Source organism: Cuculus canorus, chromosome 1, assembly GCF_017976375.1.
Source record: "Cuculus canorus isolate bCucCan1 chromosome 1, bCucCan1.pri, whole genome shotgun sequence".
Classification (NCBI taxonomy): domain Eukaryota; kingdom Metazoa; phylum Chordata; class Aves; order Cuculiformes; family Cuculidae; genus Cuculus; species Cuculus canorus.
This window is the reverse complement of record NC_071401.1, coordinates 146510017-146537454: the sequence shown is the minus strand read 5'-3', so window position 1 is coordinate 146537454 and position 27438 is coordinate 146510017. Positions and strand designations below refer to the sequence as shown.

Here is a 27438-nt window from a genome sequence, read left to right as displayed (position 1 = left end):
TATTTTTCTTTTGGATGTATGATCTTGATTTAGTAGACTTGAGTGAGTCCTGGGAGCTGAAGTAAATGAAGGTTGCACGCTGTACCAAAACTGGTTGGGGAAGGAAGAGAATTATAAGAAACTCAGGGGTCTTAAAAGTTGAATTTTGTGACTGGAACCACTAAGTGAAGTATCTTTAGTTTATCTGGGAGCTATAAGAAGCTGCTGTAGGACCTGCAGCAAAAGATTTGAACAACAGGTCAAGTTTCATTTTTACAAACACGTGTTTGTCTTGGAGCTGTTAAGATGCAACTCTAGAAGAACAGCTGAATGGTGGTCTTACTGGATCTGCAGAATTACAGGTTCCCATGGCTGCAGTTTCATAGCTCGTATCTTTTGAATTATGAAAGCTCCAACCAATTCTGTCTGTGATGTCAACCTTGAACTTCCTGACATCTTTCTAATCCAGTCATCTGTCTGTCTCTATTCTGTAATTTAGCCTGATGGACTGCAGAACTACATTCTAGGGAAGTGCCATGGAAACGCCTAGACATCATCATTAAGACACAAGCTGGGGGAGAAAGAGCTGGGCTTGCACTCTCTCCTGCACACTCTTATTTGTACATGTGTGTGTGCACGTAGACACACACATGTTTTAGGTAGCAGAAACCTCCCACAGTCTTAGAAGTGGTTGACCCTGGCTGGACTACTTTCTCCAACTTATACTGAGGATGATATGAGATTCTGAATGTTTGCTTGACTGGTCTGTTTTACGTGCCTTAACTACTGGCCTTCCAACCATGCTCTTCAACGGCCTGCTACTGTCTCCCTCCTTATCTTTTTGCTGCTGCTCTTAAATTATCCCTCTGCAATGTCTCCTTCCCCTCCACCCTCCTGTAAAATTATCCCCATCTTATTTTCTGCTTTGCTTTTATGTTAATTCCCTTTCCCTTGGCGTTGTCCTGGGATCATGTGCACTTCAGCTATAGGACCCGTTCTTGCTTTGCATATCCTCAGTGTTTCTGTAACATAAGCCGCAGCCCAGGAATATTTTGTTCCTATCCTAGTGCTGTTGCAGGCTAATTGTAGAGTACTTCCGGGGGATTTGGTTGCTACTTTTTTTTTTTGGTAGAAGTGCAGCATCAGTACCAAATTTACTGAAAAAGAAAGTGTTAAGATTACAAATCTATCCGATAACAGCACAGGCCTGTTGTTTGTCCTGTTAGCGTTGCATGTAGGTGGATTTGTTTGTGTGCTGCTGTGCTAATGATTGTTGAGAGTACAGAGGAGAATAAATGAGTTTGCTTTCAGGCTGTTGTGTCAGCACATATTTTTCAGTCGTTTGCCTAAGTTTTTAGTCATTACTTATAAATTGATTTCCCTTAATTTGCACTTATCCAATAATGCAACATATATTGTTTGGTGACAGAGCCCAGTTATTCCTGCATGCATATTCAGAATTCTCAAGTGAGTTTGCTGCTACAGGCTTCAACTAGAAAGACATACACTACACAGGCATAATGACATGTCCTGTTCTCATCTTGCTGTCAGACTTTTGATGAAAGAATTCAAGTTAAAAGAAATTATTTTATCAACCCTCTTTAATTTACTGTGGTTTTCTGGTTTTAGTGGATAAGACAGCATAGTAAAACTGCAGGCTAACTTTTTTTCCACTTGTTTTGTTCACTTTTTACATGATTCTTGTGATCTGGTTGTCATCCTAAAATAAACTCGGTGGACAGAAACAGGATGTTATCTTACCAGCTTGCACTTGATATGCTTTCAATAAATGTATTCCTGGTATATGTGCCTAGAATGGCACAAAAATTCTCTTAGTAAAGTTTTGTTCTGCTGTAAGCTAAGTGCAACAGTGATATGAGTCCAGTTAGAGTTCCTAAATTGGTCAGGAGTTAGGTCCTAGACACATGGAAAATGACTGTTGTGAAGCTTTCATGTTTTTGTAGACTTTCTTACATGAGTCCAGCTGTCAGGTAATGATTTTGTAAACTTCTCTGCTGAGTTTTTTTTGACTACCGTGTGACCTTTAAAGGGTGAGGAAGCATAATAATATTTGACAACCAGAGATCTAAACTGCAGTAATATCACATAGGCAAATTCTGGTTCTGAAAGAGCCTTGAGATGAGAGGGGTGACGACTTAGTGGGAACAAACTATGATGCAACAGTCTTTTCTGGTGAAGTAACTGCGTCTTGATTTGGCACTCAGGTCTGTCTGCGATGGTGGAACCGTGATCTGTGCTTTGCACTAAAATGAGGTATTCTCACACTGTTATGAGCGTGTGCTACTTTTGCACTGCTTTTAATTTCAAGTAAACAACAAGGTAAAGAGATAAAGTTTTAAATTAAATGAACTTCAACCAACTATTTCTTCGTTGAAAAATGAAGATGAAACGAAGAAAAGAAGAAAAAAAAAAAAGCTGGATGCTTCACAATTAGAGCAACAGTTTTGCAAGTGGATAAAGTTAGCTAGGTCTTAAGCGAAGTGACGCCCGATGAAGGCAATAAGAAGGGAAGGTATTTGTTCATTTTTTAGGAAAATGTAACTTTTTGGGACACTGCCAGTTTTTAATGAGAACCAGAATACTGGGGTCTACATAAGCCATTATTTACAATGGTCTTTGTGGCAGGCAGTTTGAAGAATAATATGAATGCAAACGTAACTTCCTCACAGAGTTCTGAGAAACATATTATAACTCAGCCAGAAGAGGTTTAGTGAGATTATTCCGGTTTTTGATATGGCAGAGCTCCAGGCAAATGTGTGAAGGGGGGAGCTTTAGCACCATCTGGAATCCACAAAGACCTTCACTGCTGGCTGCCACCTTGAAACACTTACTGATAGAGAGATTTTTCTAAACCTGTTAAGCGCTTTCTTAGTTTATTAAGCTTTTTCCGCAGTATAAAGTCTAACAAGGTGTCCCAAGGATCAGTGAAATAATAGAATGGCTTTCAAGTGGAATTGTGCAGTGAAGTCATCTTCTAAGTGTAGAGAGCTGTGAAGGAGGTAAATTGTAAACATTTCTCAAATGGGACGTGCCGCATCACAGTCAACTGAGTTTGTAAAATTGCTTGCGGTGAGACACCATGTGTAACGTTTTAAGAAATTTCACCTTCCTTTGCTTATTGTAGATTCTGACTTGGTTTTCCTTGTTACGCATATAAGGTGGTTATTACCTGGTATTTATTTTTTTCTTATGACAAAGCATAGAATTTAACTCCTGTCAGTGAAGAAGAAGACACTCTCCAAAGACTGTGTGTGTTCCTGCTGCTTATCAAGATTTCCATTTAACGTTCTTCCATAGCTAGAATATGTGCTGCCAGTGCCAGATGGCACAGTTTCCTAGAGAAGAACTAGCTCTTGCTTAGTAGTAATGCAGACAAACAATACCAAATTAGCATAAGCAAATGTCAGTGAGTTAACATAAAGCCTGTGCTATTTCTGTCTTTTCTTCTTTTACTAGGCCATGGGTGTGGAGAGTGACCAAGAGATTGTGCAAATGATTGGCACAGAGGAACATGTGATGGCTGCATTTGCTCCTAGTCTGGAAGAATGCCAAAAAGCTCAGATTTTTACACAGATGCAGGTGTGTCTTTTCATATGGCCAGAGGCCATAAAAACCTAAAGACAGTGGGTATTGGCCACTTTGCTATGTCAGCAATCAACATACACTTCGTTTGGGTTTTGGGTTTTGGGGGGTTATTTAAAACTAAGGGTCTTTAAGGGGGCAAGACCTTTCAAAAGTGAGGCTTTGCCCTCATTGCCTAACTGGAATAAAACCAAAGTCAAGAAATTCTTTGTTTTCAGAAGCCCACAGTTATGTTTTAATGTACATGATATACATTATGTTTTAATGTATGTGACAAGTATTTATGTCCATAAGATGAGGTTTTTTTGCTTGAGGACGATTTCCATTTTTTAAAAAGGAATTTCATGGCCCATTTTTCAGAAGCTCCATTGATGTGGTCATGACCATTTTATCATGAGTAGGTGTTCTTCGGTTGTAATCTCTTTTATAATGCCCTCAATAATAACCACTCTCCGTCCTGCTAAAGACTCGACAGAATTCTATTCAGCTCACATGTACTTTTTTAATTAGCCAGAACACAGGCCATTTTGCCAGCAGCGTTTCCATCATGTACGTATTAATTTGCTAGAAGAAGCTTTTGAAGATTAGTCTTATATCTTGAGAAGCTCAACATGAGCCGGCAATGTGCGCTTGCAGCCCAGGTGGCCAACAGTGTCCTGGGCTGCATCAAAGAAGCATGGCCAGCAGGGAGAGGGAGGGGATTCTGCCCCTCTGTTCTTCTCTTGTGAGACCTCATCTGGAGTATTGTGTCCAGTTCTGGAATCCTCAACATAAGAAGGATATGGAGCTGTTGGAACAGGGCCAGAGGACAGCTACAAAGATGATCAGAGGACTGGAGGACCTCCCGTAGAAGGACAGGCTGAGAGAGTTGGGGCTGTTCAGCCTGGAGAAGAGAAGGCTCCAAGGAGACCTTATAGCGACCTTCCGGTACCTGAAGGGGCTACAGGAAGGCTGGGGAGGGACTGTTTACAAAGGCTTGTAGTGATAGGACAAGGGGGAATGGGTATAAACTGAAGAGGAGCAGATTTAGATTAGACATAAGGAGGAATTTCTTCACTATGAGGGTGGTGAGGCACTGGCACAGGTTGCCCAGGGAAGCTGTGGCTGCCCCGTCCCTGAAGGTGTTCAAGGCCAGGTTGGATGGGGCCTCAGGCAGCCTGATCCAGTGGGAGGTGTCCGTGCCCATCGCAGGGGGGTTGGAACTGGATGATCTTTAAGGTCTCTTCCAACCCAAACTATTCTCTGATTCTGCTACTTCATTGTAAAATTTATCAAATATTTCCCTGTGTGATGTTGAGTGCTGTAAAGTGAATGTCTTTCTAGTTTGCATCTTTTGCGGCATTTTTAGGGTTAGAGGTAGCATGAAGGCCATCATAATTTGGAGTCAGAAGAGTAATGTGGTGTTGCTGGAGGAACATAGAGAAATGTGAAGCAGCCAGGAAAGTAGAAAACCAGAAATACAAAAGTTATGCTGTGCAAAAAATGTGAAAAGAAATTAAATGAAAGTGAACTATTTGAGGAAGAAGGTAACAAATGGAAAGGACAGTCTGTAATTTAATGGAGAGCGTAATTCTTTGGCACAGGAACGATGGCTTCATTTCCAGGCAGGAACTTCCTGTGTGGACATGGATAGTTTCTTTGACTCTTCTGACCCTGAGTTCTGCAGATTATTTCCATTTCTTGAAAAACTAGTAAGAGAATAAGAATCCATTAATCACTGCAAGATACTCTTGGAAGCAGATGGGGATGTCACACAGTAGTGTTTGTATCTATTAAACAGTGAGTGCCACCTCATGGTTTAATGTCTGAGTGAAATTTAGCAAGTATACAGAAGAATTGAGGGTGAAAAGTCAAATTAAGTGAACTAGATATCTTTCAAATATGCATATTTATTTCTCCTATATCTCTTGCAATCCCCTTTCTTTTAATAGTGTAGTAATCATGCCCTTTCACCACTTCCCATTTTGAATCCCGCTCACAGATATGGTTTAGTAGTGGACAGGGACAGTTGGACTTGACCTCAAAGGTCTTTTCCACACAAGCGATTCTATGAATATTATCAACATATTATAAAAAACATGTTGTATATTTAATTATAATCAGTTGTGTCAAATTTCAAGAATTTATTAGGTATTTTGCAGTTTGCTTGGAGTTTGTATCATCTGTGGCTACTGGGAATGCCCTAACTGATGAATACATACAGATCTCCATGTGTGTGTATGTTTTTTTTTGTATCGGTTACAATTCTGATAGTAACTCAAGTAAATTCTCCCCTTTGACAGGCATTGAAGTACATTGGAAACAAAGTACGAAGGCAAAGGATGTGGGGAGGGCCAAAGAAAACAAAGATGGAAGAAGCACGAGAGCTGCTAGCATCAACTATTCTGACACATGTTCTTGTATGTAATTTTTTTTTTTTTTTAAGTTGGAGTAAATTTGTGTGGTTATTTATAGTGCAAGTTTTGTTAGCAGGGAGGAATGTCTTTTATTGCTTTGTAGCTGAGATAAAATAAATAATTCTCAAAATAAATAGGAAGATTTGGATTGAGTAAAAAGTAATCTTCATGTTTATGAAATGCTGTACCATTGAACTACTTATCATGCTATGCATATTTTTTTTTGCATAGCCAAAAAAAAATATATCTGGTATTATTTCAGGACCTTATTCGCATGACCTGTACCTTTATTCCCCTTATTCTGATTTCTTTTCAATTACTGTCTGTTTCAATGTCACCAACTTATATTACTTTTAGCGTTCTTTAAGCAGGTAAATTGCTCAAATCCCTTTTGTAACTCCTCGGTCAGCCCAGGTTACCTATTGATTTAAAAGGATGTGTTTGCCTGAATAAAACCTAAGGAACTGATACTGAAGCATGAGTATGTTTGGGGTTTTTTTTATCCTTTACAGGTAAAGGAATTCAATTTTCGTGCCAAGTGCATATACACAGCAGTGATGGTGCGCAGAGTAATTTTGGCTCAAGGAGAAAATAAAGTAGACGACAGAGACTACTATGGAAATAAACGTTTGGAGTTGGCAGGGCAGGTGAGATTTTACTTCAGAGCAAAGTGCTCTTTTGGGGTTTTGTTACTTTTAAAAGAAAAATGCTTTTAAAAGATGCAGAATAAGGAGCATCCCTGTCTTCTCAATTTAAGTGGTTTTCCTCTCATTTTATTTTTGTTAGCTTTTCTGTGTTGACTTACAGATATACTTCCCTGATTGAGACTAATAAATTATATCCTCGCTTCTGTATTGTGTCTTTATACCAGATAAAAGTACAGAGCGGTATAGATACAGCATGAGTTCTCGTTCTATTTTAACATTGTTAGTGCCAAGAAGGCAGCAGTAAGATCCATCTTCCAGTGCCCCCCCCTGCTTCTAAGCTACTGGGTAAGGGAATAAACTTGGGATCAAGTAGATGCCTGTATGTTGGGTCCAAGCTGTCTCACTGTTGGAGAACCCGGCTTGTGTAGCAGCTCACAGAACAGCCACTCAGGCCTTCTGTGTTTTGGAGAAGCCCATAGGTTTGTTCAAGAGTAGTATGAATTAACGAAGTAAGTGGTTTAAAGTTAACTTAAGCAACTGATGAAAGTAGATGACTTGGACTTCTCTGCTTGCAGTATTTTGGCACTGGAGGTAGAAGCAGTAACAAAGGGCTATGAAGGAGGGAATGGTAATGAGGAGTCTGACTGGAGCCATTCTTTTGCGGGGGAGGGTGGCAGTTCACAGCATTTGACCAAACCACATTCTCCTAATGCAGTGGGAATTTGCCTGTCAGGTGAAGGAACTGCTTAATTATAATGGCATGGATTTTTCCTTGCCATATGTGGTTATTTGATTAACCAGTTTAGATTAGGATTGGACTTCTTTGCTGTGTTCTGTATTAACTTAAGTTGGAGTTTTGGCAGACAGTATCATCTCTGGTTATTCATCATGAATCAGGAGTAAAGACAAGTATACATAGTGCACCAGGTTGGAGAAACTATGCATCTCTGTTTGTCTGAATAACTCCCCACATCATTTGCGTTGGGATTTCTGTTGCAGTTCATATTCTGTGGGAATTGACATCTTATTCTACTTTTTAAGATGTATGCTAGTATATTTTCTCATACTCTTGTTCTTATTCCCTCTCTGCCTTGTCCTCCATGCACACACACAGAATGCAGTTATTTCAGAGGAAAAAACATGTGCTTTGCTTCCAGGTTTTCTGAAGAAACTAAGATGATGTGCTTAAACGCACTCTAAGCACAAATAGAGGAGGGGAAAAAAATCCTCTTAACCTGTTAAGAATTAAAATCCTTTCTTCAAATCAATATGTTGACTGTTCAAACTTCTACTCTTGTGCTGAAGCAGAACTTATTTTTGAAGTGTGAGGAGTAGTAAGAGGACATTACTGCAGTATTCAAATGGGGCAAATATTTTAAGCTGTAATGGATTTATTTGGTTTCTGCTGTAGTGTTGCTGTAGTTCAGTATGACTGTAATCAGTAACATTAGTTCTTGCTTTGTCATCGTAATGTTCTTATTTAACTGGATTGAAAGAGTAGTTGGTTTTTTCCTACTATTTTTAAAGGCAGAAAGTAGAGCAAGTTTTCTATAACCTGTAAGTAAAAGGCCTCTGCTCACATGGATGTTAACAAATAAAGTTGTTTTAAATGAGCTGGGAAGATGTTTTAAATGTAGACGATCATTGTAACAAAGCCAATGTGTATTTTTTCTACATCAAGGAGAGCTATGCAGGGGGCTTGTAACACTTGATTAAGAGTAGTTCTGGCTCCCTTGTGATATTTTAAAAGCTCGTTTCAAGCTGAACACTTGAATTCCTCTCTGCCATGTTATCAGTGTAATATTAATTTAATTGGATTACGAACTAAAAAGTGTAGAGATTTTTTGCCAGTTTCTAAATTTTTGTATTTAGCTAAAGTTTGCATTGATAAAATGGTTGGTGTTTTTATTAAATGCCAGCATGTTCCTGGAATATAAATCCTGTTGATTTAAAATTTGAATAAAGAGAGTAGGGAAAAAAAAAAAAAGATTCCCATGTGAGGAGAAAAACATAGCAGTCTAGACAATGTAAAGACATAAAAGGCATTGTGTTTATAAAAATGTGTGAAAACAATAGCTGCTAATTTCACACCCCATGGGACAAGAGAGTACGAAATGTGCTTTAGCTTTAGATAACAGAGTTGTATCCGCTAGCCAAGCTGGTTTACAGAGCGTTCCCTTAGTCTTTCTGCCACTAGAGGCTGGGCAGGCCAGGTGCCAGCTGAGGTGTTAGCAAAACCTACCGATTTCAGGCTTAATCTTTTCACCTACCTTTTCTCTTTTCTTAATGTGTTCATTATTTGCTAAGCATTACTCTGTTCTTTGTCCTCATTTTTTTTTTGTGTGTGTGTTTCTAATGCAGCTTGCTTTGTATGGGTGAGATATGGAACAGCACCAAAATCCGGCACCCTGGAAAGCAAGGGATTTCTACCCTGTGACAAAAGAATACCGCCTTGACTTCAGAGATTGCCTAATCCCAGCTGTTCTGATAATATAATTAAGGCTGCCTAATGTCTTTAATTTTGCAACCAGTTTGTGTGAAAGGGAGAATTTGGCACTCTAAAGGCTTAAACGCTAAATAGCAATCTCAAGGCACCTAATTAGAATTCTCTGACATTAAGCTAATTGGTGAAACTGTATTTCAGCAGCTTAACTTCTTTATTAATTTTTCTTAGGATTTTCAATGAAAATCAATTGATGAGCTGTCAGGTTTGGTTTTTTTCTTAAATATAATTTGCTCTTTAGTGCTCCTGTCTGAAGCAGGCTGAAAGACCTTGGACTAACTACGAAATCCATTGAATATTATCACTGGCATTCCATCCTTTTTCTTTAATCACTCGCTCTTGACCTAAATAGTGTGGTTATTGTGAGACTCTGGTTTGCCGGATAGTCAGAGCTCTTACAGACCAAGAGTCTTTGAGTGAAATTAGCGAAGTATGACGCTTTTCAGACTGGCGAATAGCAGCAAGTTGGTATACATGGGGTGTAACTTACTTTATTAGCTCAGAGAAGAGGAAAGGTGACCTGGCTTTATAATCCCAATGGCATGTGGAGATTTTTGCAACTTTATGATCAAGAAAACAGATATAAAAACATTTTCTGAATGATTTTTTAAAAATGTTCTGTTAAATGTTCTTTTTTTAAATGATTAAGTCCTACTCGAACCTGTTGAGATCAAATGTGTACCATTGCTGATTTCGAAAGTCTAATTCTTACTTGATTAGACTATCAGGCATCTTAAAACTGTGCATACTCCTTCTTTTTACTTTTTCTCTACTTTTGAAATACATCCCTCATAGATTAGTTTTGGACACTCCAGTGGGTTCTCCTTCCTGATACAGTGCTTTGTAAAAGATGCTTTTATTTGTCCTGGAAATGTAATTTAAATGAGCGTGACATTGCAGGTGAGTTGCAGGTGACTGGATTTCTCTGGACATTTTTGTCAAGGATTAGCATACAATATGTGTTACTGCTGGTTTTACAATTTAGTAACTGAACACCAGGTGTTCCTTATGTCTTGTGGACTAGACAGTCAAAGATGATCCAGTCTTGGTCTCCATGAAGGCCAACGAGAGCATTTTGTTGAAAATAAGATGTCTGTCTTGAGTTTCCAGGCATTAGGTTTGGTTTTCTTTTTAATTTCTACATGCATTTGTGATGCCAGTGAAAAGGGTAGCTTATAATTTAGTTAGCTGCTTTACAGTGTCATTTGCCAAATGCTTTGCTTAGCCCAGCCGGGGTATAAAGGTAGAGGAAAGCATATGAAAGCTGGTGGCCCACTCCAGTGACAGAGGAATGAGTGGCTTGCTTCCTTGTTTCTGGAAGGTAAGGAAAACTTGATACTATGTCTGATGGGAGACAGTTACAATTCAATTTAACTCTGCACATACAGAAATTCAATTGTACCACTGACTCCAGAATGTCTTAGCTTGTGGTGGCTGAATACCTGGCTTGTTCAGCCTTATAATGCTTTGTACACTTGGAATGGCTATTTCTGGCATTGGTAGTAGCTGTCGCTTTTTAACCTCTTCTGACACTTGGAGCTGCTGTGAAATAGAGTCCCAGGACAGGACTGCCAAGCTGTAGAATTTACACTGCTTGCTTGCAAAGCTAATCATTGTGAACACTTAAAATGTATCATGTAATGCAGATTTAAGTATTTTGGGAAGCTAAGCAAACTGCAGAAGCAGAGCAGATTGGAAAGCAGGAAAAAGTCAGATCACAAACTTCGGTAGCCTTTGTCTTTTACAGCTATTTTAAAGAACCAGAAGTAATTAGTATTCAAATACAGGAAATAATTGGCTTGAATTGTAGCACTTTTGAAGAGTTGTATTGCTGGTTGGTTTGGTTTATTATTGTTGGGTTTGGGTTTTTTTTTCAATTCAACTGTGTTAAGTAGCTTCTTTGCTTAAACTTTTTTTTTAAGGGAGAAATGTGGAAGAGCATTGCACTTTGCAGATAGTAGCACTTCTAGAAAAGGATGGCAGGTGTTGAACCAAGTGAACTCTCTGTGGGTGTAATTGGTTTTCCATAGATTGTGATTGGCAGAAAGTATCAGGATAAAAGTGTATGAGTGAGGAAACTGCCTACCTCACCTGCGATACGTATTACCAGCTGTCAAGAGTAGAGATTGCTTTGAGGCCCTTAAAGTCTCTCTTAGTTCTGTTTGTCCAGAAGCAATGGTAACTCTGCATCTTCTGTACTTCAGGCTGGCCTTGCAAACTGTGCACTGCTTCCAAACTCTCTGCTGCCAAGTTGCTTCCTCTAAGGGCTCCTTACAGTCACTTGGGTGTCTCTACCGTATATTTTAAGAAGCTTCTGGGAAGGGGAATTTTAAACAGCCTTTTTCACTTTTAATAATAGGATATCTCAAAGTGCCCCTTCACTTACTGCTTTATTGTAGTTATTCTGTCCAGTATTAGAATAGATGCTGGTCTTGCCTCTAGATCTTGTATGTAATTTAGGGTTGTATATTTAGGTATTAAATCTTTAAGACAGTTTGTGACTTTAGGAAGGGAGAAGTAGATCAGATAGGTTATAATGTAACTGATTAGGGCAAACAGTTAGTAAATAGATAGCATACCCATCCATGTCTATGCTAAGATATTGCGAAAGAAGGGTTAAAGTAAACCAAAAAGGATAAATGCTTAGACTTAGACCATTCTTCTACTTAATTTTCTATCTATTATGAGATAATTTCTTTAATATTTGACTTTAATTTAACAAGGCAAAAAAAATTGTGAGAAAAATATTTGAGAAACGGAGAGGATATTTTTAGCCGACAAGAAGTATAAATGTAGAAATATTAAGCATTTGTTTCTCCTCTCTCCTTCCCCCCATTTCCCAGACCTGGAGAAGTATAATTTTTTCCTTAATTCAATTGTTTTGTATTCCCAGCTTCTTTCTCTTCTGTTTGAAGATTTGTTCAAAAAATTTAACTCTGAACTGAAAAAGATTGCTGACCAGGTAATCCCCAAGCAACGTGCTGCTCAGTTTGATGTAGTGAAGCATATGCGTCAAGACCAAATCACCAATGGCATGGTCAATGCTATCTCCACAGTAAGTATTTTTGGGTTTGTTCTAATATGTAAAGTTTTTCCACAGTAATGAATGATGGAAATGCGTAAATTTTGTTCTGATGACTCTACTATCTTTGTTCATAAAAGCAAATCTGTTTAGCATTCTTTATAGATTAAAATTACAAAAGTCTGTCATGGCAGGGCTGTTGGAGTTCACTGAAGAATCCTGAATCATCAAACCACTTTTTATTTCCCCTTTTATTTCAAATTGATGTTTTAGTGTTTGTGAAAGAATGGTAGAAACAAGCAAATTTAAAATAGTGATCATATTTGTATTTATCCAAATTTCTGTCTTCTAGGATCTACTTGATTATGTGCTTCATTGTGGTTTTTTATTATCTGGATTTAGCTAGCGTCAGGTTACATCATATGTCCTAAAGGTGGTTGAAAAACAGCAGGAAAACATGAACAGAAGACAACTCAGGGCGGGGAGGAAACTGAATTTTGACCTCTTTGTGGGTGGTGCTGTATTTTTTTTATATGAAGTTGCTAATATGGGGAAAATTGCAGCATAGAAATTTGTACTTCTCTGCTAATGATACTGAACTGTTTAACAGGGAAAACTGCCATGTGCTGTATTATTCCAAAAAAACCCTATAATTAAGCCCTTAAATATTTGTCTCGATTAGATTTTACTCTGTGTCTGCCTTCTATTAGAATGGGTGTCTTCATTCATGCCAGTGGACAAAACCAAGAATACAATTACTAAGTTTGTCTCTTACCTCACTAATCTTCAAGAGCAATTTGTGAGATGGTTCCTGAAATCTACTAGCTTGTAAATGACTTTGAAATCCATGATTTTTTAAGAAATTAGATTAGTCTAAGTATTTTAGTAGCTGGTAAAAATTGTGCAACTTAATTTTTAATCTTTGGAACTCTTGAGAGGGCTTTTCTGCTTAGCGTGAAACTGAGGTTTTTCTTCAGTTCTTGTAAACAAAAATTAACTTCACAAATTGCATCCAAAACCATCAACAGTCTGTTACTTATAAATCCCAGTGTTTAAGCTTATCACTATTTAATTTTATGAGTGGCCCAAATGTAGTTAAATCTCTTCAGTGCACGTAACCAAAACAATTGACAGATTTATTTCTGTAAATGCCGCTGCTTTCTTCTAGCCTGTGCCAGTTTTTCCATTTGGACTGACAGAGATAAATCTGCAAACTATTCAGTACGTATTGTGAAGTCTTCCTTCTTCCACTATCTTTGGACTTTTTTTTTTACTGCCACATAAGCAGTTAAACACCATCTGCTCTTAAGCGTTGAAAATAATTTCTCAGGAACAATGCTGAGGGCACACTATTCAAGAGATTAAGCAAATACCATAAAAATCATTCTTGGAAACAACAATCTCCAATCTCACCAGAATGCTTCAATGATAGCCTCAAAGAGCATGAAATAACTCTGCAGGATTCATAATTACACCAGTAGCATGCAAAAGAATTCATAGCACCACTGCATCAACTGTACAGTGGTGTTCAGTGATATTTGCTGTCGGTCTTCTTTTTACCCTGGAAAAAGAAAAGAGGGTAAGTTATGCAGTAATGCCACAGGCCTGATGGACATTTCGGTGTCTACTGAATCATCCAATGCCACTGAGGGAGCAGCTTTCAGTTTACAGGAGTTTTCAGTAAGACCTTCTCCACTGGGGGTGGTCTCACAAGCCCTGGCCCCATTTGAGGGTTTCTGGACAGCTTTAAAGGAGACAGTCCATCGCTTCTAAAGCACACGGAATTTTTCATGTTATTTTTTCGGGCAGAGTTTTGGCCTCCAGTCTTTGAAATTTCTTCTCTGCCCAGAAGACTGTGAAGAAACCACATGATAGTTCGGACTACAGATGCAATCATTTCTAGTGTGAGGAAAAAACCTACTCATTTATTGTATTCTTCCATTTATATTCTGGTAACTCCCAGTCTTTAAGAAATGAAATGGTTGGTGAGCGAACCATTCTCAAGAAGGGTGAGGAAGTGGATAGGTTTCTTTTGGCTGACTTACCATTGGGCATTATGTCTTCCAACTTTGTGTAACAAGGAAGAAAGGGAAGTTCTGCAGGCTATTTGATAGTCTTTCTAGTGGAAGCAAATAGCAAAATCATTGGGATGGCGTGGTTTCTTCCTGTTCATCATGAAATGGGATGGTGATGTTATGTACAAATAAAGAAGCCAAGCAAATCACCTTCTAAAAGGATTTCACTGTATTACAGCAAGCAAGCTTCAAATTACTTGTTAGCATTGTTGAGCCGAGTTTCTCAAAATGCTGCAGGAATTAGAAGATGACTGTCCTTAGGAAAGCATTACCTTTGAGATCTTAATTGGCTTTGAACCAGTAACATGGTGACTGGGGTAAACAGTAGTAATTGAGACAGCAGCTTGCTGTATCCACTGACTCAGGTGCTGGGAACTGTGTATGGTGTATGTGTCATAACTGTAGCTCCAGATCTAAATATTTTACAGTAGAGATTATTAAGTCTGCATGGCATGAAAACATAATTGTGTCCTAGAACATTCTCTGAACGCCTCTGTTCTCCTACTTAAAACCACAAGTGATACTGCCTGTGACAGTCCTGAAACATGGAACTTCTAACATATATATACACGGATCTTGAATTTCATAGTTGGTGTAATCCTACTAGAGAAGCTGGATAGGCCTAACCCCCACCCCTCCTCTTCTCTGAGAAGACGCATCAGTGGGTCTTATTACTGTGGATTCTAAAAACAAAAGTTTCAAGAAAGTATGAGTGGCTGATGCCAGACTTCTCCAGCATGCTTTCATCCAAACTGCCTGTGTTTCCTACCAAAATAACAAATCGTCAAAACAGAAAGTTTATGGAATCTCTTGTAGAGGTGTATGTCACTCAAAATACCCTTTTTTTAAAAAAAAAAAAACCTCAAAAAAAAGTCTATAAAGAGAGAACAGAAAATAATTTAATTTAGCTAAGTTTGAGTAATGATTTCCCTGTAAGGGTAAATGATGAAGAATCTTTGTCTAATTGAATTTATAATAGCAAAAGTATCCTCTCATATGAAGGAGCAGTTCATTTGTTCGAACTTTTTTTGATGCTTAGTACAAGTAGTTTATATGCAGATAGGTAATTAGAAAGTAGTTTTGTATAAGAGGGCAACATTCACTGTGCAAGGCTCCTCAGATATCATTTTGTCTAGATATTCAAAAAAGACATGTAGTGTCGAGACAGGGATAAGCTGCAATATCTTTTCTGAAATGTTCCTTTTTTTCTATAGGGAAATTGGTCTCTGAAGAGATTCAAAATGGACCGCCAAGGTGTGACGCAAGTATTGTCCCGCTTGTCTTATATATCTGCTCTGGGAATGATGACTAGAATCTCTTCTCAGTTTGAAAAGACAAGGAAAGTGAGTGGTCCTCGGTCATTACAACCATCTCAGTGGGGGATGCTCTGCCCATCTGACACTCCTGAAGGAGAGGTGAGGAATTTCTGTCTTTCAGTATTTCTTGTCCTGAGGGATGGAAGACAGCATTTATTTCGAAGCAGGTGATTCTGCATCAGAGGAAGAATTCTGATGAAGAGGTTTCTGGAGAGATAAATTATTCTCAACCTGATAAAACAACTTGTGTGTCCTCTCACTTCCCATATATTTACATACTAGTCTTCCTTACTACGTTGCTTTTTTTCCTCCTGCCTGAGTAGACTGGCTGGAAACTGTTCAGAGTTTGTGTGTTTTACTTTGAAGACATCATCGAGCAATTTCAACCAAATGATTGATGCTAGCTGTCTTTTTTTGTTGGTTTTACTTTTTTCTTTTTTTAGCTGCTTTGAAAGTCCTGTGGGAGCCCTGAACTTTCTGGCATAAATATGAGCTGGTCCCATTCAGCAGCTGAAATTAAAATTGCGCTATATGAGATACCTGGATATTTTTTTAATTTTAATTTTAAAATGTTGTAGTTTGTGTTAGAACACACAGGATGTCTGACAAATTGGGTTTGTATTTCCTTCAGTCTTCTAAGTAGCTGTTGCTTTGAAGACAGAAATACACGGTTATACATAATTGGATAACTTAAGAACTACAACTTCATTGCCTGTATTTTGATTGGTTTGTAAATGCTAAAACATTACATTTCAGTGTGATATAAAAGATTCTTCCCTCTTCCTTTCTTATGTTCAGTGTAGTTAATCTGTTTCATTCCTTTCACTTTATACTTTGACTTCTTTTGTTGTTGTTCATAAGCACAGTTTGGGAAGATTTTAAAGATCTGTGCAGTATTAATACTTTGGAATAAAATGGAAAACGGGTGTGTTTTTTATTTTAGGCTTGTGGTTTGGTTAAAAACCTTGCCCTCATGACTCACATTACTACAGATATGGAGGATGGCCCAATTATTAAATTAGCCAGTAATCTTGGAGTTGAAGATGTCAATTTGCTCTGTGGTGAAGAACTTTCCTATCCAAATGTGTTCCTTGTCTTCCTTAACGGTATGTAACTTTTCAGCAGTCTGATTCTCATTTGTTGCTGATGGAGAGTTAGGTTTCAGAAACTCTCCGACAGTTTTTTGGAGCACAGTCAACTGCAGATGCCATTTTCCACGTGTAGATAAGTTCATCTGTAAATATTTTGGTAGGGTTGGGCAGACTAGGCAGGCCAGATGATGGCACGTAGTTGTCCGAAGTTGTGTTGTCAGTAATCCGCCTGCAGATGTGTGTGGCTGAGAAACTGAAGCCTTTGCAAATTTACAGTACTGTTTTTAAGCATGTTTTTATGAATAGGCACAAAAATATGTACATTCTGTTGCAGGTTTGTTGGCTTGGGTTTTTTCCAGGCATTCACCAAATGAAGTGCAATTCATAAAGTACTTTTTAAACAGAGAATAATGCTCCTAAATTTGTAATAAGTTTTCAAATTCAAAGCTTTATTCACAGAAAGTATTTAATTTTACTGCAGGCTTTATGTATTTTTATATGTATTTATGCAAGTAAAAAAACAGAAAGGAAGCGTCAGTTGCTTGCAAAATTTAGCAGTGCTATTCCCTTTAAAACCACCTTTAAAAGGGCATCTTGCTTTGTGAGTGATTAGAGAAAATTAGACCTTGGAAAAATAAGCCTTTCTTCTTTGTTAGACAGGTTGATTTGCCCTTGGTACTTTGCATCACCACACTTATAAACTGATTAGCTTTTCTAGATCAACAGGTACTATGATATCAGATTTCAAAATTACTGACTTTTAAAAACTACAGCTGTGACTTAAAAATAGACTTTTGTCAACAGCATCCACTTCCAGGGCCTAGTATTTAATGTCTGTCACCAGGAATAAGTTTTCCATTTACCTTTGAATTAAACAGCACTTGTTCTGCAGTCCTGCTTTTTCCCAGTAACATAAAAGCAATACTTGACCAAACTGCATTTCATTACTTTGCTTTTCTGTGGCAGTATGTTAAAGATTAGGTTCAGTAAAAACACGTGCACTCCTTTCCGTCTCATTTTATTGTCCAAAGGGGAGTGCAGAGCAGAAATCTTGGAGTCTTCCTTCACAAACTCAGTCTGTGGTATGGAACAAGATAGTTATCTTCCCAAATGTAGATGATCTAGTACTAAGTGAGGCAAAACCATTTACTGTTCAGCCTACTAGTCTGTGGCTTTAATCCATAAAAAATTCTAGGCTTGTGGATGGCTGATGTGATTCTGATTTAAACTTGTGACCTAAGAGGGCAGAAAATCTATTAAGTACAAATGCCTTAAGCTGTGAAGACATTTGTATTGTCGTATGAATTCCCTGAACTATAATGCTATGTCTCCTGCTTTAAGATTTTGTTTGAAATGACACCGTACTTATTTTTATTTTATATACTAAGATGCTTTTGGTCAAATGACTCTCTAAAAATGAGTTTTACTCTCTTGTTTGTTAATCATGCGTCAGAATACTTAAGGATGTGCTGAAGTGCCCTGCTAAGATAGCAAGAGCTGGTTGAGCTGAGTTTCTGAAATAGGAATTCTAGTGCTGTTGTGAGCAATCACATATATCAAAAATATCAGGTCTCATTAAAATTTCTGACAAGGCAGCAGGACGGTTCCTCAATCTGTTCCTGCAAAACCTGGATCCATTTCAGTACAGCTGAAATTGTAGTCTTTAGAAGTGTTATTTACTTGTACACTATGTGGTGAATGGGTGACTGAGCATTTTTGAAGAAGGCTGGTTGAAGCACACCATTTGGTTTCTGAAGCTATTTGGAGACAAATAGGTGGATGACCAGTGAAATTCTACCAATTCTTATTCATGTCAGAAGAGGGAAATTTTATGACAACTCTTTGTTATCCGCAAGAAGTAGGAAGTAATTATATGCATGCTAGATGTAATCAGAATTCATAAGTAGAGTTTAAGATATGCAAAGAATGCATTGTGAATTTATTCCCTTTCTGAATAGGTAACATCCTTGGTGTCATACGTGATCATCAGAAATTAGTCAATACATTTCGGATACTGCGTCGAGCAGGTTATATCAATGAATTTGTTTCCATCTCTACAAATCTTTCTGACAGATGTGTCTACATTTCCTCTGATGGAGGGCGATTGTGCAGGTAAACATCTCGTCAGAATTACCTTGGTAGTGAATTTTTTATCAACACTGTTTTATGAACTGTAAGTACACTGGGCTAAGATTTTAGTGAGTATGGACATAAGTAAATTCAGTAGAACTTGAGCATCTCCCTTCTTAAAGAGACATCATTCAAAACCGACAGAACTGATAAATGTACTATATAGTCAAGCGACTTTCAAAAAAAAGCCCAAATAAATCCATTTTGTCTTTAAACAAAAGTCAAAACAAAATGTTGCTTCTGTCTTTAAGAAAAAAGGAAGAGAGGATTAGAAACAACTTGACAACTGCATTAATGTCCGATGTCCTTAGAGGGGTTTTACTTCCTGTGAAATAAGAAACAAGCGGCCACTCCCTGGTATCCAATGAGTGTGATATTACATTTTAGAATGAGAAGCTACTCTTTGTATTCAAAGGCCTTTATTTCTGGTGCAAAACTTCCTCAGGTGTATATACATGTACCAAGAAGTATATCTCTCAAATATGGGTTGTTTCATTGCTTATAGTTAAGTAGGTAGGGAATTCAATAAACTTACAAGGAAGGTCTCCACCTTGAGATGCTTTGCTCCTGATTAGACAGAAAGAATGCCCAAGTAACAGTCACATCACAAAGGAAAGGAAAAAAGGAACTGGGTGGCTAAAATGAGAAAGTGGAAGGTAGCAGTATTTTGAGAGAGAAAACCAGGTTGTTTTACAGTAGAGGCTAGAGCCTCCAGTCACTGTGCTAGGTTATTTACAAGTAAAACAGCTCCAGGTTAGCATAAAGAACGAGGCATTAAAGATGAACAAACCAGAGCTTGGAAGAGGCAGAATAAGTTAATAAATATATGCATATTTTAGCATAGATTAGCTCTGTGCATATTTTCTGCATACCTTAAAGAAGCAGCAGTCACAGCTACAGTTGGCATTCTACCTTATTCATTAATTGAATCTCGGAGCACGTTGAATACAGTTTGAGGCACATTTGAGGCTCCGAAATGATATACATAGAAACCATCAGTTAATCATAGATCCAGAGGGAGGACATATTCAGTGGCAGAAAAATCACTTTTCCACTCTGCAAGTTTGGAGATGCAGCGGAACTTCCGATTTGCAAAATAAAGACAAGTGAAGTCATGTGGATTTCCAGGAGTTTACCAAGTTTTCTTTGTGGCACCCATGACTCTGCAATTGTTCAGATACCCCTATTAACTATTTAAAAGTCCTCATTAGTCTTCAAACGGTTATTTAGCCTTGAGTGGACTTCCCAGGTATCTTGTAGTTATTTGCTGTGCTTTAGAAGAGCAGCTTGTCCAAATAGGAACAGTCCTTGTCATTTCATTCTTGCATGCCATCTTTTGTGTCAGTGTTTCCTTGCTGTAAGGAAGCCTTCAGAGATCCATGTGCTGTTGAAATTTATGGATTCACCTGAGATGACCCATAGTAAATGCCTGTTCTTCCTATCATGTAAATAAAAGCAAGATACATTCTGGCATGTAAGCACTTGAGCACAAACTGTTCACTCAATGTTGTATAACATCTCTGCCATATCCATGGAATTGAATGCTGTTCTTACCTTTATAGATTGGGAATCTTAATTGTTTTAAAGCCGTCAACAAAATGTGTAGGTAAAACTTAGAAAGTGTTAAACTTCTGAAGATTTAGAGGGTCAGAGGGCAAGACTTCCTCCTCAAAATTGAAATCTTAGTTTTTCGTGTACACTTTTTGGGTACAATATGTGAGTTTGGGATATCTGTGTGTCAAACCAAGGTCAAAATAACTACTGCTTGTCTTTATGTGGCTATACCAGTTAAAGGTAGATACATTTTAAGAGTGCTTTGTAAAACAGGTTGTGTGCAGGCAGGGTTCTTACTGTGAGTAAAAATTAAGTTACCTGACAAAGTATTTGCTATGATAAAATATATGTTGTTTTTTTTATTATAGACCCTACATAATTGTTAAGAAGCAAAAACCTGCGGTTACAAACAAACATATGGAAGAACTGGCTCAGGGATACAGGTACACAATTCAAGTAGACCGTATTCATTGTGACATAGATCTGTAAATACTATGTGGAAATACTTCAGTCAGTGTTTCACAGTCTTGGGGCTAGCTAGGAAGACTACTCTCCTATATAAATTAATAATTGATGTATTGTTTTCTGTTTAAAGTCAAGTCTGGTTGTCATATTTTGCTACTGCTGTGAAATATAGTGATTATATAAAATAAATAAATCACACAACCTCATCTTTCTGCCAGCGGAAGGCCTGAGGCATTACTGTCCTTATCTTGATTGAAAAATCACACACTTCAAAGAAATGCAAACTTGGCCACTGTAAACTAGGCACGTTCAGAATTAGGTTTTAAACTACTTGCAAATTCATAGTTTGGGTGTTTAAAAAAACACACCTGTATGAAAGCGTTTAAATTCAACTAAATTTTGCAAGATCGTCACAAAAACTTACTAGATGACCTTTATACTTGTCTGCATTTACATTGACGATGAGTACATACAGGAAGATTTTGTTTAGTTGTTCAAATAAGTAACATTGGTCACTCAGACTCTCTGAAGCAGTGAGTGGGCAAGAGAATTCATTTTAGAAAATACAGGTTTCTTTAAATATGTAAGATGCACAGAACTTTACATGAAAAAGTGTTCCTCCAGTTTAACTTCCACAGATTACATTCCTTCAGTGTATGTATTATATAGTTTTATTTTGGCAAAAATATAAGAAAAGATTACTTCTAGTGTAATTTTTAATTTAACTGTAGGAATTTTGAAGACTTCTTACATGAAGGCCTCGTTGAATATTTGGATGTGAATGAAGAAAATGACTGTAACATTGCACTGTATGAACATACAATTAATAAGTAAGTATGTGTTCAGACTGACTGGTACAGGAAAAACTTCCATAGGGTGACACTCTGAGATACTGTTTTCACACACACACTGCTGCCTTGCTAATGGCTGAAACAACTCCCAATGAAAGCCAAAGAAAGAAATCTGTTACTGGCATCCTAAATCATCCATAGGATAGTTACAAAAAATGATTTAGCTTTTGGATTTGGGGAGATCTGTTCCTGCTTCTAACTCTCAAATATATGGAATATTTAAAGGTACATCCTTTATTTCTCTGGATGTGGCTTTTTTGACTCTAATCATTGGCCTGCTCATCATAAGTAATTTTATACAGTAGGAATCCAGAATGCAAATGGCTCCACATTTTTAATCATGATCTTATTATGTCATGTTTGTCATTTGGAAAAATATCTCTCTAGGCTATAGAGGGACTTAGACAATCAGCTTACACCAAATGCCTGAAGTACTGGAATGAGACCTTCGATTTTACTTTTGGACATATAATATGCCCTGATAAAAATGTTTGTATCATTCTGTGTGTTCTTTACCATGTATGGTAAACGCATTTCTGATACGTGATTTTCATTTAGAAAGATTTCTAGATTTTTTGTATTTTGTACATATAGGAAAGACCTTGTGCTTTGGGTTTTTTTCTGTGTTGTAACTGTGATTAAACAGCCTGTATTAAAGGAAAGATTCTTTTAGATGTTTAAGTCCTCCTATCTTTATCCTTTGTTTTTAATGTTTCTGTGACAATTTCCTGTCAACTGAAGGCTTCATATAAATTGTTAGGAATTATCCCCACTAAATGTTTGATTAGTAGATTTATGTAGAAAATGCATCATATAATCTTCTGTCCTGGTCAAGTACTCATGGAAGCCAATAGAAATACAGCATTTATTTTAGTGGAGCTGGATGAGACTTTTAGTTATCTTCAACCTTTGCTATATGAAATATATTAACTCTGCTAACCAAATTATATTGCTCCTGCCCAGGATTTTGAAGACCTTATCGCTTTAAGAAATTAGTGTTGCTTGCTCTTGGCTGTCTTCTGTTTGTGTGAGCAAAGAAGAGTACGTACAATTGCTGTCATTTGTGCCAAAATTAAATAACTTCCACCAGGAAGCACCAGAGCTGAAAAGTTTTAAGTTACAGAACACCTGACTTCACTAGGAAGATTAATGGGAGCGTAGTACATGAAATCACTGTTTAGTCAAAAATAGAGGAGATAATGAGCTTCCAGTGGACTGGAGTGAAGAAATGCCTCCACAATAGCTTCCAAAAAGTTTGTGAGGTTCTCGTGTTGTCCATCAACTTGTTTTAAGTTTAGTTTCAATACTTGTAGCTAATAGTGCTGTAAGTATCTGAGCTTGTACTACCTGAGTGCATTGTTCCATGTGTTTAGTAATGATATTCCTACTGAGTAGTTGATTTGTGTACCCCCTCCCCCTGGCTGATCATCTTGCATTTTAAATGGTGCGACCATGTTGGTACAACTTGTTCTGGTAATACAATTGATACAATCAGCTATTGTGAATTATCCCATTAACATTCCTGCTTTTGTGATGTAGGCATCTTTTAGCTACAGTATCCTCTCTTTACCTTTCCAATCCAATTACGAGAGTTTTGTTTGGAGGATTTGACTCTATTTAATGCATTCAATTTCTTCCTTACCCGTTTGTAACTCTGATTTTCAAACTCATGAGGTTGCCTTCCTCTCTTGGGCCCATTTCTAGTGGTGGTATTTTAGGTTGCAGAAATTGAACTGCTCTGTAAAGTTTGAAGGTCTCTCACTAGCACTGTGGGATACTTCCTAAGATACTAGGATCCACCTATGTTGCATGTTCCTTGGTTGTGAAAAGATTGACCTCAATGGAAAAATGCTTGTGTTAAATACCCTATCTGAAAATGTGTATGTAGTTCCATGAACTAGTAACTTCTGAGGAAATTTGCTAACTTCCCTGTCAGTAAGTCTTAAGTCTCTTATTTTATTGGCTGAGAAGTGTCAGGAGTTCTGTGAAGTTCTGCAGAACAAGGGAGCAGTCTGTGATTTAAATTTGCCACTGGCTCTTGAGACAATTTTGCAACTACTTGACTGCGACTGGAATTCTACCATTCGCATTTTCTTAAGACAAGCTTCAATTAACAAAGCTGGTTTTTATCAACTGGAGAAAAATAGTAGCCATCCTCTGGCGAGCAGATGATTTTTAGGTTGCTGAGGCATGTTTGTGATTTATGAATATTTCTGGGACTGATCGATAATTTCACTAGGCTTGCTCCTCAGGATTCCCAAAATTTTTTCAGTTTTCAGAATTCATTTTTTCCAGAATTACATACAATGTTTATGTAAGTTCCTGCTACTCCTTGTTTTCAGCCTGTGGGTAGTTCCTCAGCCTTTTTTGAACTTGTGATGCTTTGCCATCTTTTGAGTGTTGTCATAATAAAGATTTTTCCAATTATTTCCTTGGCAAGGTCTTAAAAGTTTAGTAATCGAACTAATTTGTTCAACTGAAAAAAAAATCTTCCAAAAGACTTCCAAGAAAAGCAAAATATTAAACATGGGATTTTCAGAATGCAGTGGCTTTAGGTGTGTGGGAGAAGGAATGTGTGCCTAAACCCAAGCTCTGCGTGATAACTCCAGAACACTGTGAAAGATATGCTTTGGATAGGTTTTAGTTATAATTATTTTTATTTCAAAATTACCTATTTCCTAGTTACTTCTCTTGGTTTAAAAAAAGCAGATATGCTCCAGCCAAGCTTTCTTATACACTCCATCCTTAGTTATTAGTCACTTCACTTGCATCCCAGTGCACACTATGATTTAATTGTCTTTATTGAGCATGGACTTCCTCCTCTGAAGTTCACGCCAGGTAGAACAAATTTTGTTCTCTCTGTCTGTACTCGTCCCTGTCTTCTTATTTCTCATCAGTGCTGCCTTTAATGACATAGTCACATCCAAAATATTTGCAGAGCTTTTCAAATAGTGTTTTATTATGCTGTATTACCCATGCCACTGGATCTGGTTTGGACATAGTTGTTTTCCCCCTAACTGATATTACATAACTGAACTTGAAAAACTAAAACTACAGTTTTAGTTTTTTCAATACCTTAATCTGCCTTGCTCTTCCTTCCTCCACCTCCCCAGCAGATTTCTAGATTTCAGAGACTGGTAATTTGATGTGGAGGACTCTCATTACATGAGAAGACATTTCTTAAGGCATTTTGGGCCCTACTGTATAAACTGATGTTTTATTGTCCTACAGAGCTCCTTCAGGTCATCATTGTCTGAAGGCTTTTTCTCCATGATGGAAATTCATAAACTCTCACTTCTTTCTCCTTCATTTCTTTTCACATGGAAACACTTAAAAGAAAGTTGTTTCTGTTAGGGAAAAAAAAAAATCCCATAGTGAATTCATATTCTGAAGTCCTACTGACTTATATTTTACCAAACAGAATTGAATTGAAGTATTATGAGTTGCTACTAAATTAAATAAATTCTAGTTAAGATTTTTTTTGCTCACAAGGCTGGTAATAACTGGTACTTTTTCTTTTAAGAGACACAACGCATTTGGAGATTGAGCCTTTCACACTTCTCGGTGTCTGTGCTGGGCTGATTCCATATCCTCACCACAACCAGTCTCCAAGAAACACTTACCAGTGTGCCATGGGGAAACAAGCAATGGGTAAGACTTTTTCTATTCCTTTTTTTCAGTGTTATGTAGTTCTTGAAGCTATATAGCAGAAGTGACAAAGCAGAAAAATTATTTCTTTCCTAGTTCACATAAAAGCTTTGCTAGGAAAAGGAAAAGAGCGCTTCTTTAGCTTAGAGCAAGAACAAATTTACCTCTAAAAGCTGGAAAAATTGAAAGAAAAAATACCAGTCAGCTTTACTTAATGGACACCATATTTGCAGATCTTATTCCTTAAAGGGAAAACTGGGGCACTATTGCTTTTGTGTTGTTTATTTTTGATCATCATCATGGCTTTCAAGCTTTCAGTGTAGCTGCAGGATTGGCAGAGTGGGAGTTTTAGCTCTTTATGCTGCAATGCACTGTGGGTTTCCAGACAAAAAGAGTTACAAAGTGCTCTCACAAAGAAAGAGAGGGAGGAGAGAGAGAGAGGAGTATTTCCTGTAATAGTTGAGCAGGTGCCCCGTAAATAAATAAATATATAGATACACTGGCATCAGAGAATAAGAGGAATCAAAATGTGAGAGAGAATGCTTAGTTACTTGAACACTTCCTGCAACAGTAGCTTAGATTTTGGGCTTTTGCTGTTTTGGATGGAGAGGGCAAGTAACAGCCTTTCAGCAAAATGACTGAAGCAAAATTAATATCTTGATCACTTAATAGTTCTTTTTACAAATGTGATAGCTGGTCATTAAAAACCAATGATTTGGTAAAATTACTGTTGTGGGTAATTGACACTAAGTAAGTTTTAAACCTTCCTTTAATACACAGCTAAACTAGCGTTAAAGCATCCAAGTCATATGGGCTGGGATCAAGCCAGAGTGAGTCCTAAGAAGGACCTGATCAGTAGTACATCAATTCAGACAGCTGCATTCAGACTTGCGATGTACATGCCAGTTTTATGTCTTGTATTGATGGCTTGCTTGCAAGTTGAGAGCTACAGTAGAACAGCTCTGTGTCATGAAAAAAACTACCACTTCTGTTAGGTTTACTAAACTCTTTGTTTTGTGCTGTGTGTTCAACACTGAAACACTGCACCTTTTGTGAGACTTCTTCAGCAGAATTAATAGCAAAATAACTATCTTGTGCTGAACTGTCATCTTCAGCATATCAAAATAGCAGAAAATAGCAACAGATGCATATCCTTCCTTTAAGCTTTAAAAAAGAAAAAAAAAAAAGAGAAGCGATGCAATCTTTTTCCTTACAGTTCTCCCCCATCCCATTATCTTTCCCCCACCCCCGAGTCTCTATTTTATGACTATTAGTCTCAGAAGGTTTGGTTAGTTACCACACACAGTTAAGCAGGATCAGTGTGTACAGAAAGCCAATTCAGTATCTGTGGAGTTCCTTTGTAGTTTTCTGTGTGAAGGTTTTTTTCTCCGTTTTGTTTTGAGTGTCATTTGCAATTCATTGTCTGTGTTTTCTGAGGTTGGTGTATTCAGCTGCTTTGACCCTAGGTCTTGCACATTTAGCTCCTTGGATACAATCGTCTGACGTTCCTGCTGACGCTAGGAACACAAAAGCCATTGAATATCTTGAGCAATAAAAAAAGCCTTTGTTTCAGTTTGTTATGACAAAACACCTGACTCAAAGAATAAGCTGCTAGATAAAAGTATGTTTTAAAAGTTGGCACATGACCCGAACTATATTTTGCTCTGTCTGAAGTATCTGCAAACACCTGAAGCTTTTTGTGATAACTGCTTAAAAAAAGCCACCATAAGTGGCAATATTTAAGGGCAGAAAAGATTTTTCTCAACACTTATTGATAAAATGAGACCTAGATGCTGTTGCTGAAACATTACATATAAATTTTTCTGTTTGTATTTATGAAGGGTTGTGATGTACTGTTTCAAACCCTCATCTTTAAAGATCCACCCACCCTTCTTGCTTTCTTTCCCCATCCAGAAATTGCTGAGTAACTCCTGGTCCAACACTGTCATGTGGAAAGTCTCATGTCCAAGTCCACTGTGTCACTCCCTAGGCTGTCAAAACCTGGGGGCGTGGAGGGAGCCCCGGGACTCAGGCTGAGGATGGAGAGCCCTGTGCTATTCAACGCTGACCCCTCTGGCCACATCACAGGGCTGTGCCAGCAGCTTTGGACAGCTTTTCTTCTTTTCTTTTAAGCAACATCAAGCTAGGGAAAGGTGCA

The 27438-nt window shown here is 37.7% G+C and overlaps 1 protein-coding gene across 1 annotated transcript in view; it reads left to right on the top strand.

Annotated features, from left to right (window-relative positions):
* POLR3B (RNA polymerase III subunit B) overlaps positions 1-27438 on the top strand; it is an 83255-nt gene that overhangs the window by 20171 nt on the left and 35646 nt on the right. Inside the window, exons 10-19 of the mRNA XM_054071006.1 lie at positions 3457-3579; positions 5865-5981; positions 6491-6625; positions 12022-12183; positions 15440-15640; positions 16485-16647; positions 18591-18744; positions 20685-20759; positions 21513-21611; positions 25156-25283. Of these exons, the coding sequence (XP_053926981.1) occupies positions 3457-3579; positions 5865-5981; positions 6491-6625; positions 12022-12183; positions 15440-15640; positions 16485-16647; positions 18591-18744; positions 20685-20759; positions 21513-21611; positions 25156-25283 (1357 nt within the window). The remainder of the gene's footprint in view (positions 1-3456; positions 3580-5864; positions 5982-6490; positions 6626-12021; positions 12184-15439; positions 15641-16484; positions 16648-18590; positions 18745-20684; positions 20760-21512; positions 21612-25155; positions 25284-27438) is intronic.